At 46.3% G+C, this 10,513-nt stretch overlaps 1 protein-coding gene across 2 annotated transcripts; it reads left to right on the forward strand.

The window, feature by feature from the left end:
* Nucleotides 1-2,653: 2,653 nt before the first annotated feature.
* pla2g12b (phospholipase A2, group XIIB) lies at nucleotides 2,654-5,688 on the forward strand. Of its 2 annotated transcripts, none has more exons than XM_076018840.1 (4): nucleotides 2,654-3,263; nucleotides 3,966-4,054; nucleotides 4,202-4,367; nucleotides 4,491-5,688. In XM_076018840.1, the coding sequence occupies exons 1-4, from the start codon at nucleotides 2,747-2,749 to the stop codon at nucleotides 4,607-4,609; spliced, it is 891 nt and encodes a 296-aa protein (XP_075874955.1). In that variant the 5' UTR covers nucleotides 2,654-2,746; the 3' UTR covers nucleotides 4,610-5,688. The 2 variants fall into 2 exon arrangements, with proteins under 2 accessions (XP_075874955.1, XP_075874956.1); XM_076018841.1 differs by having other exon boundaries at nucleotides 2,655-3,263; nucleotides 3,966-4,042.
* The last annotated feature ends 4,825 nt before the right edge of the window (nucleotides 5,689-10,513 follow it).

The raw sequence follows: 10,513 nt of genomic DNA on the forward strand, positions 1-10,513 counted from the left end.
CTGTTACAATAATTACGGTCTTTCCACTGATAAAAGTGAAGCTATGCAATTAGGCGTTGAAACTAGAAGTGTCTCTACAGAAGAGGAATGTTTGAGCTTTGATTTTACGGCTGTCACCAGACAAAACAGACATTTACACTTCCCTCAGAAGAATCTGAGCCGACTGTAAATTGCCATGTTAGTACTCTAAATGTGGCAGTGACAAATAATAATCATTGTAGTTCCACTTGTTGTCAGCCAAAGTGTTTGGAAATGTCACAGTTAGCGAAAAATGTTGGAGGACACTGGAAAAGAGGCTGACAGGCTGGAGCAAGAAGGCCAGAAGAGCTCTAGAGCAGAATCAGCGGTACTGCAGGCATTTGTCGAAAAGGAACACACACAGTTCTGCACTGTACATTCTCAGTTGCCTGTGAGACTGATGTTCTTTTTTTAGCCAAAAATGACTTTGAGAATGTTCCGGCTGTAATGCAGACTAAGTCCCGAGACTGCAGTGGTGGATGTGTGTCTAATCGCCAATGAAGCAACTCTGAGCATGTGCTGTAAGTCAAGCTGAAGGGGCTGTAGCACATGCTAACCTCAGAGTCTCTGGCGCGGACAGACTGAACAAGTCATCACAAAGATGCTTCTCTCTGCGTTTTCAATGAGGCCGCTGTGACTTTAGAACGCCTGCAGGAGTCTGTACATGCAGATACTGTACAGTGTGTCGCCACACTGAGGACCTTCTTTGTTCCAATGGGGGCATCTCTGTCAGCTGAAGGACCCAGGAGCTACTGCTGGCTGTAAAGATCTAAAATAAGAGTTAAGATCTTAGGACATCGATCCAGTTTCGGTGTTTTCCTTCTTTTGCAGCCCCTGCAGTTACTTTTAATATATTTAAAAAAAGAAAAAAAGTAACAACATTTTTCATTCATTACTGGTGTAAAACGACCTTTTCTGTCCACCCGAGTGTTGAAGAGTAAGGTGAAGTCAAATCAAAGATCATACATGTTATCAGTGGCAGGGAAACATATAGAACATGGGAGGAACGTGCAAACTCCACACTGATTATCTCTTCCATTATGAAACTAAAGCTGCAAGGGTTTTTGCTTTATTGCTGAAAAAAGGTTTTTGTTGCACTTTGATTTCGATTTTTCCTCTGTGCTCCCAGACAGAGATAACAACTCTGATGGCCTCAGGCGAGCGTCTGAAGACCACCAACAAGGGACTTTGAACGCTCTCCTGTCGTGTCATCACGCTTTCAATCTTACAGCTGTTCAATGCATGTTTGTCTATCTATCGGATAATGAGCACTGTTGTTTGGTCGTTTCTTTCACAAGATTTGAGAAAAGAGAATCGATTTGGCCAGAAAAGGCCAGAAAAGGCCTGAAACGGAGTTTGTTCATTGCTTACCCAAGTGTGTTTGTCTAAATGTTTTCTGTCTACAGACAGAAGTAAGTGCTTTCCTCTGGAAAGGATCATCTCTGAAAATGCAGTATAAATCAGAATGTAATTTTCAGTTCTTTATTTTTGTTTTGTTTTGTTTTGTTTTTAAATAGCTAAACACTTACAAGAGGATGAAAATATAACGCAATAAAAAAAAAATATGATGTACTGGAAACCCTGAAAGGTGCGTACAGTTCAAAAGTTTGACAATCATATTCAATATAAGTTACCGTTTGGCTGTGCAGAGCGACACTGGTGCAGGATATTAACTGGTCATCCACCAGCTGGAAGGGCAGCGATTGGTCCTTGACTCCTGCAATCAGGGGGTCAATGGCCAGGACACTGAAAACTAATTTGCATTAAGGAGTGCCTCTTTGAATCCAAGGATTGCAAATCTATACCACGTCTGTGCATGTGCAGGTCGTTAGGTGAGAATCGACTTCATGCAAGCGTTTGCTGCGGTAGGCAGTGTCAGATTATGTGCAGCAGGATAAAATACATTTGAGTCTTCACAAGTGTTGCACTGAAGGCCAAGGACGTAAAAAAAAAAAAAAAAGAACGATTGTCAGTTTGACCTTATGAGTGACGGACAGCCTGGAATTTGTTTTGTATTATTAAACAAATAAAAGTAATTTTGATCAATCTGCTTTGCAGTGGAATAAGATTTTTGTAATACATACATACATACATACAGCACATGCATACATACAGTACATACATGCAAGTCCAATGTATTGTTGGTCAAGAACACGTGAGGGAATCTGGGAAATGAAAGAAAAAAAAGTTTCGTGTTACTTTTTTCGAAACACAAGATGGCGCCATAGACGCGCCGAATGAATTCAATCGAAAAACAAAATTAATTAATTTAATTCCTTTACATATTCAGTGAAAAGGGTGACCTTTATCAAAAACACCAAATTATTTTGTGATTTCCCGATAAATGCCACAGGCATTGAAACGTCAGTGTTCAATGAACCAAAGAAGAAGGACATGCCAAAGACTTTTTGCTCAAAACTTAAGATTCACTAAAATCCCATCACAGCTTTGCGAGTACGCCTGTGATTAATTCAGTCTTTTGTCTTGTGTATAGAGAATCGCAGGGAATGAGGAGATTAACAGGAGCGCGGCAACCTCGCTTTGAATTGATATGGCGTGACTGACCTTTGCCCCTGACATGGGAGAGTGCTTTGCTGTCTCTGCTGCGTGGTCACCGGTCAAAGTCCGCCCGGTGACGGGCCGGCAACAGTAGGAGCCTCACATTTTCTATGTTTTCATCACTCTGTAGACGCCGCGGACCCGTGGGGAACCTCCTCTGCTCGACAACATGCTGCTGCGCACCGCCGCCCTGCTCCTCCTCTGCGCGTCTGCAGGCATGTGTGCCACCCTAGGGCTCTACCCGACCCCAGAACCGGAGGAGGAGAGCCTGGACGCTGCTGCCGCTGCCTCTGTGGACGGTGATGGACTTGGACAAGTGCCTGCTGAGGAACCTCAAGCCAATGCCCTTCCTGGAGGAAATCCAATGGGCAGAACACTGGCTGGGAGCGAACCAGCGGCGGATGGAGCTGAAGGGAACCTGCCCGGAGCAGATGGTGCGACGGCTAACAAGCTGGAGACGGAGGTGGGTGACGGGCCTGCCGGAGACGGTGCCACCAGCACGGTTGGGGGGAATGACATCAGACCCATCAGATCCATGATGCGGGACAGAGCCAAGGCACAGGAAGAGAGCGGCTGGGGCCTCAACTCCATCAGAAGTAGTTTCCAGTCGGCGCACGGCTACTTTAGCTCCTTGGTGGAGCTGGTGGGAGGACGCGATGGTGTTTGCCAGTATCGCTGCAGATATGGTGAGAGCCCCTCATTCAACACAACACAACATAACATCAAGTTATCGTACTGAGATATTTAACATGTGATGACCATAGAAGTTAAACGTTGTGTTTTGATTTCATCTCTATTTTAAGAGACAAATATTTGGACCAAAGTACCTTTAAATTTATTTCTATGTCGTCCCCTATCCAACCATAGGCCTTTTTTAAGTGGTAAATGGACTGCACATATTTAGCGCTCTCCAGCACTCTCATTCACCCATTCACTCACACACTCATACACCAATGGGTGGCACCGCCGGCACCATTGGGAGCAATTTAGGATTAAGTGCCCAAGGACACTTCAAACGTGGACAGTTGGAGCTGGGATTTGAACCGCCAACCCTTTGATCATCAATTTGCAGCCCGCTCTACCAACTGTAAATGCTATATCCACTCATTAATGTGTCATATAATCAACTCACAGTGAGGTATAGATAATGCACTCAGGCGGCTTATTATAAATATTCTGTTATCAGGGCTTAGGGGGGCATAGTGCTTGTAGTTACGCAATCGCCATAGATTTTTCTTTGAAACAGACATTATATCATATCTGTGAAAGGGCCCAACAGTGCAGAGATACACCAGGGGCCCTGATTGCGGGCTCCCGAGGACTGTAGCTCCATTTTTGTTGCTTGTACCAGTGAATTGAGAATCAAGATGAGCCTTTTCGTCTCCCAGGAGAACTACCCAAACCTCGGCCGGGCTACCAGCTCTCGGAGCCTGACGGCTGCAGCAACTCTCTGACAGGTTTCCAGGTATATGAATCAGTAGGTAGCTCACAACCACAACCAGCCGCTTCCCTAATTACTTGGGTTTGTTTTTTTGCTGACCAAGGCTGAGTCAATGAACCCTCTCTCTCTCTCTCTCTCTCTCCCTCTCTCTCTCTCTCTCTCTCTCTCTCTGTGCTCTGACAGCTTGACATGGGGATCCCCGCCATGACCAACTGCTGCAATCAGCTCGACACGTGCTATGCGACCTGCGGGACAAACAAGGAGGAGTGCGACGCAGAGTTCCGCACGTGTCTGCACGGCATCTGCTCCGACATCAATGAGAGCCTGGGCTTCCAGTCGCAAGTGGAAGGTGGGTTCAATCAGTCAAACGGTGCAAAAAAGAAAAAAAGAAAAAAAAACACCTCAAAGACTCTTAGCTAAACTCTGTCTGCCGCCTTCCTTCTTTCTTTCTTTCTTTCCTTCTCCATCACAGCCTGCGGCTCAGTGGCCAACACTGTCCACCGCATGGTGCAGACTCTTGGTTGCAGGCCCTACATGAACAGCCAGAGGGCAGCGTGTTTCTGCGAGGGAGAGGAGAAGGATGAACTGTGACACGTCGCCTTGGACTCCCTTCAGCGTTTTCGCAGACAAATGAGACAGTCACGGGTGTTACCTCCTGCTAAAAGTGTATATTTATAGGCTGGCAAGTCAACAAGGAAACACATTTTCCCCCGGGTTTATTTATAGGCGGGACCAGAATCTTAATTGTTCTACTCTATTTCACTTTGGGCCATTTTTAGGCTCCCACCCCCATGACTCCATTATAATAAATAACTTATATGACTCCGAGCAAACGGTCTTAATAGGGAGGATATTATTGCTGGCTTAATTTCCTCCGGAGAGACAGACGTGACGATGAATAGTGCGCCGCACGGCGGCGGCGGCGTCAGCGGCGTGCGCCGCCATTTGTCAACGGCACACAAGTCACCCAACGCCCTCAAGTCCCTTGTCATGTAAATGCATTTCGCAAGCCACCCCTTTAATATTTGATGAAAGTTGTCTGCCAGTTATTTTTGCGATGAATAAATGCATACCTAATGGCCGCCTAAACTGGCATGATTAATTCTGGGTTAATTACCAAGGTGGCAAAGGCGGCTCCTTGTTTTGCAGGCAGACCGCGTTGTCGTTAGCGCTCCGACACAGTGACTCTCTGTCCGGACGGCGATTAAAAGCTGAGGAAGTAACTCAGATGATGTGTCTCAGAGGTGCTGAGAAAGTGGCTGAAAAGTTTACCCCCCCCCCCGGAGACGCGTCCTTTATGCTGTAAATCACTTGCGGCCTTCATAAATTGTTGCGAGTTTGGAACGGCGGTAGATACACAAACTGGGACGTCAATCTCGGCTCCCACCACCAGGACTTAGCAGTGTGTAAAGTGGTAGAATAACTAGGTTCATGATAAAGAAAGGACGACACTCTGAAAAACTGAAAGGTACGAACTTCATTAAACTTCACTGTCTGAGTATAAGAAATTCCTGCATGTAACAGTGTTTCAGCCGTACATAAACTGTAAATGTGTACACACAACAAAGTGCTTTGCGCATGTCGCTCCAGCTTGTTTACTATGTATATATCCAGTGGTTTATTTTTCAAATAAAGTTGAGTGGTCTGTCATCGTTCACTCATATACCTCTGCTACGCATGCGTGCTATGCCACCGGATACAGACTGTTGGGTCCCACCCGGCGCATCCACAGCCCGAAGCTCTTGGCAGGGGCATCCTTGGCTGCAGACGTCTGTAACGGAGAAGATGCTGCAGATTTTGTGTTTCCCTTTGCTCAGGAATAAATTATTAACGGTAAACATCCATCTAAGAAATCCTGAATCGTGGCATTTCTGTGGAGTAACCGTCGGCTGGAGCTCCGTGCCGATTGAGAAAAGTCAGCGAGGAGGACAAACGTGTCCACACAGCAGCTGCGGGTGTTGGACAAATAAGATCAAGAGCTAAAATCCTCCACCTGGCCTCAAACAATGTCCCAGATCCGAAATCCCTTTGAGCTACGTGACACTTGGAGAATCTTGGAGTGCTGCTGGTACGAGGGGGATTTAATCCGTCTGGGGATGGATGCTAACTTTCACAACCACATGAACGCCACGACTTTGTGTGTGTGTGTGTGTGTGTGTGTGTGTGTGTGTGTGTGTGATTTAATATAGAACGCGGCATCCTTGTTTTGATTGCCTCTTTCTCCTCTTCTAGTACTGCTTCGTTTTTTATCATTGCGGCGCTACACACACACACACACATACACACATACTCCCACACACACTTTGCCAGCTGGTTCCCAGCACGTCACCACTCACCCTGTTGTCCTTCCCGGTGAACTTGAAGACGGGGACCTGAAAGCGTTGGGAGAGCTGGGCCTGGGAATGATATCAGCGTGGCAGATTTCATCAGGTGTGCGTCTGAAAAAAGAGGCGGCAGAGGAGAAAGGAGGCAACACGTGGCAGAGATCTCATCACAGATAGCGGCCGTCGATAAATATTTATGATTGTCACAAGCCTCTTTATCAAGGTTGGCTGCGCTAAGCCCCTTAAATATGATTCGATAGAACTCCTCAGTGGGTTTTTGGGAAGGAATGACAGGTTTAAAGTGAGTCCGACCTCAGATCTCGACGACTGATCTGTGTTCTTGGATCCCCGCTTCCCAGATTGCGTCTTTCATTTCCACATAAAGCAGAGAATGAAGCCCGTGGCATTCTCGAGCTGGCATTTAGATCCCCCATCCCATATCTGGAGCAGATCAGCTTTGTGGAAAAACTCGGCAGCCGGGTTTCATCAAGCTGACATTTACTTAAACAGGTTAATAAATTAACTGGGCAGCAACACGACTCAGCCTCACCTTTAATCAGCTGTCAAGCCGCTGCGTGCTGGCCCAATTAAACCGCCATCAGGTACCCCCCACCCCCCCTCTCTCTGTTTCTTTGCTTAAATGGTGTCACTAAGTTTGGAATTTTATTCATCATATCATTTCACCGATAGTTTGGCCTCGTACTCAGTTGAAAACAGAAATGGGAGGCCAAGTGTATTTTAGCACTGCGCCACAAAAGAAATCAACCCCAAACTCATTATCTCTTATTGGTTTGATGGGAAAATAACATCCAGCCCTGTTAAATCAGTGTTGTGTTGTGTCAGCAACACTACATCTCTTTAGCAGCAGTTAGCAGTCACCTCCCATGTTTTGTCTTCATCTTCCTCATCTTCTTTAGCAGCAGTCGTTTCATTGTTTTTGTCAAAATCTCACCCAATTTTAAAATTGAGGTTGGCAAGGTGGAGTCATTCTGAGTGTTCCAGCTGCATTGGAAGGTGAAGAAAAGTTCAGGTCACTTTTCCTCTGGCAGGGCACCATCGCTGCGTTTCTTCTTAATGAGAGATAACATTAATTCTTTTCAACAGTAAAACTGATTAAACTTTTGCCCAACTCAGCTTTCTTTCTTGAGGTAAAAGTCAAACACCTCGACAGGTTTTGGCACGGGTGTGGCGATGCCAGTCTGAACTGGCCCTGAAGTGGAGAGAGGCGTGCAAGCACAGCTCTGACAGTGTGCAGTGGGGCATCGGATGACTTTACACTGGTGAAGATCTCCAGCGTGAAAGGGAAAAACTCTCTCGCTGAGACCCTTCGGCTCCAAGGTCGAGCACCACAGGCTCCTCCTGGTACTCATCCGAGACGTGCTGCTCCCTGGGGAGACCTGAGGTCACCCGGGAGCAACGACTTGCTGGCGCTGGAGCCGGTGGACGGACTGGTTTGCTGAAGACAGTGTTTTCATCCGTTTCCTGGGGACCAATATTGGGCAGCAGTCAGTGGCAGATGGGAGAGAATGACCCTTCATTTGATTTTATTTGGTTCTTCAGTTAAATTGGGCCTTGTAAAAAAAAAAAAAATTATTAGTTGCCATGATGCTGACACCTCATTTGTTGGTGTCAGTGCTTGTTTTCACTTTGACGGTGTATCCTTGTACTGTTCCGAATCCATGTGCAGTCCAAAAAGCTGCGGTGTTTGGAGACAAACAACATGGAAAGAATTTTTTTTGAAACCCCCCCACCCAAAAAAAAGCTGTGTTTATGTATGTTTTTAAAGAAGTTACAACATTCCATCTAGTCTTATCGTGTCTGTTGTGTGACTTTTCAGTGTTCTGTTTTATTTTGAAATTCAACTCACCTGTGTATGACAATTGCACGTTCCTCTTGACTGTATTTCCCCGCTCTGATTCTGTCCTCTTGTTCCTCATTACCTAGAGTGGATATATAATCTGCATTTCCCTTTGTCTTGTTCACCATTGTCACTGTCACTGGATCCAGCTTCAGTCAATGGCTCAAGATATCACTCGCAAGCTTCATTTAAATAAAGTGACAAAAAAAAGAAGGAGCTGGAGACAGAGCGAGAGCATTCAGCCTTAAGATTTCAACCTAACTCTGTGACCTCCGCATTCATGGAGGTCAGCCTGATCTTCAGCCTGAATCTTAGGGTGGAGATGACTCGACAAAAATCTTTCTCTCTCTCTAGAAAATCTGCTTCGATACTGGCAGAATTACTTTGCAAGGCTCACATAAAAGCCCAAACATGCAGATTTTCAACTGTCCACTGTTATTTAATGTGCAGTATGTTCTTTTTCTTTTCTTTTTTTAACCTGGTTGCTCACTTGAATATACATTAACATTTTTTTTTTAACCTGCTCATTCTTCTTTTCTCATGGTTTCCAAAGCACCAACAAAACAGTTTAAAGGAAGAAACGAAAAACAACTGATGTCTTTCCAGAAACACTGACCTACTTACTAAAAATAATGCACAGGCGGCTCCTTCCTACTCGACTACAACCACTCTCCCACACAGCAGGAATTACGCATCTAACCAAGACAAAGAGGCTCCAGTCTGCGTTTGGCAGGTGCGTTGTTCGCCGTGGCTCGGGAGTCAAGTTGTCTGCGAGATGAATCATCTGCGAGGAAATCAAAAATTACCGCCAGGGGTACCTTGTCTTCTCGAAGATGAAGTTAAAGACAACAGGGCATGTTTTTGGTTCAGTTCAGAAATGAAGGAGCATTGCAGATTAGAGGCAAAACATCTTCAGGATGCAGAAAACCAGCCCAGTTGCCTTTAACGTAATCTTCAAGACTGCAGTGACCGACTTGGACCACTTGAATTGCAAAACACATGTAAAAACTGACTGATTTGTTGGTTCCAGACTTTGACACGGTGTCCAGCCTGTAGCCCCGTTCATCCTTTACTCACCCCCGTCTCCCCTCCCTTGATGTGTTCATCTGGGACTGGGACCTCGTGAGTTAGCAGACAGCGTGAAGCAAACCTTTGGACTGTCAACACATGCACCAGCACGCGGTCGATTGCTATTGAACTAAAAGCCCCGACGAGGCATCCGCCCTGAAGCCCTTCAGAGCGGTGGGCTCTGCTGTCACAGGTAACTCTTGTTGGGAACGACTGAATGAGTGTGTAACAGACAAGTGCAGCCAAACAACTGATAACACACCAACACTCTCCTCTTTAGCAACCCTATCAGCGTTGTAATTAAGCAGTGAACATCAAAATAAAGGAAGATGAGGGGGCCAGAGTGGGTGTTAATCACCGGGAACCAGCGGGGCTGCTCAAACAGCGGGGGGCTGATCCGTTCGGCTGCAGAGCATCACTGGTGACAGGCTGAGAGGTGAGAGGCACAGCGGCCGATGATTCACCGCTCAACCTAATAATTTCCAAAAACAAAGTATGACATTAGCTGCTCCATATTTGCCTCTCCCGGTATTGCTAGCTATTAATTGGTGCAAGCTATCGCCGCAACACGTACGTGCATATTGCACATCTCTGCCCACGCCCTCCTGTTTTTCTCATCACTCTTCCGTAGGCCTCCCTCAAATGGTCAATTCCCACTCGATAAAAGCGGGCGACTGAGGCCGCAGAGTGGGCCCGACAACAAATGCAGCTGGTTCTGACGGGGGGGGGGACGGCTCCCCGACCGAGCTCCAGCTCGCAGCTCGCAGCTGAGTCATCCAGGTGTATGCTAATCGAAACTATTAAATCTTCCAGATGCGGCTCAAAATTGACTCTCCTTCCATTAGAGGAGTGAGGAGTCGCGCCTGACCTGAATCAGGGCTCCAGCGTCACGCGTGAACAGACGGATAGCCACGGTAAACAGTGTCCAGGCGTTTCAGAGAAGTAGGATAAATATAGTGCTGTGTGCTGTGCACGTGCACCCTCTTAAAGGGCCAATTTCAGGGAAATCTATTGGCTTGGAATGGAAGAGAGAGCGCAAATGAGCATTTAGGGAAGGTATTACGTCACCGCTGTAAGTATTTTTTCATAAAGAGCAGGTCAGATTATAGGGAGGCGTCCATGTATGTACCGTAGAGCAGACCATGGTTCTGCTTACGGAGTTTGGATTTGAATTGATTAACATTAGCATTATCTGCGGTACCATCTCCTGCAATTAAGTGCTGGTAAATTACACACGCTGGGCCT

The sequence above is a fragment of the Nelusetta ayraudi genome, unplaced genomic scaffold (genome assembly GCF_046127955.1).
Source record: "Nelusetta ayraudi isolate G7.1 ecotype Tasmania unplaced genomic scaffold, CSIRO-AGI_Nayr_v1 ptg000008l, whole genome shotgun sequence".
Lineage (NCBI taxonomy): Eukaryota > Metazoa > Chordata > Actinopteri > Tetraodontiformes > Monacanthidae > Nelusetta > Nelusetta ayraudi.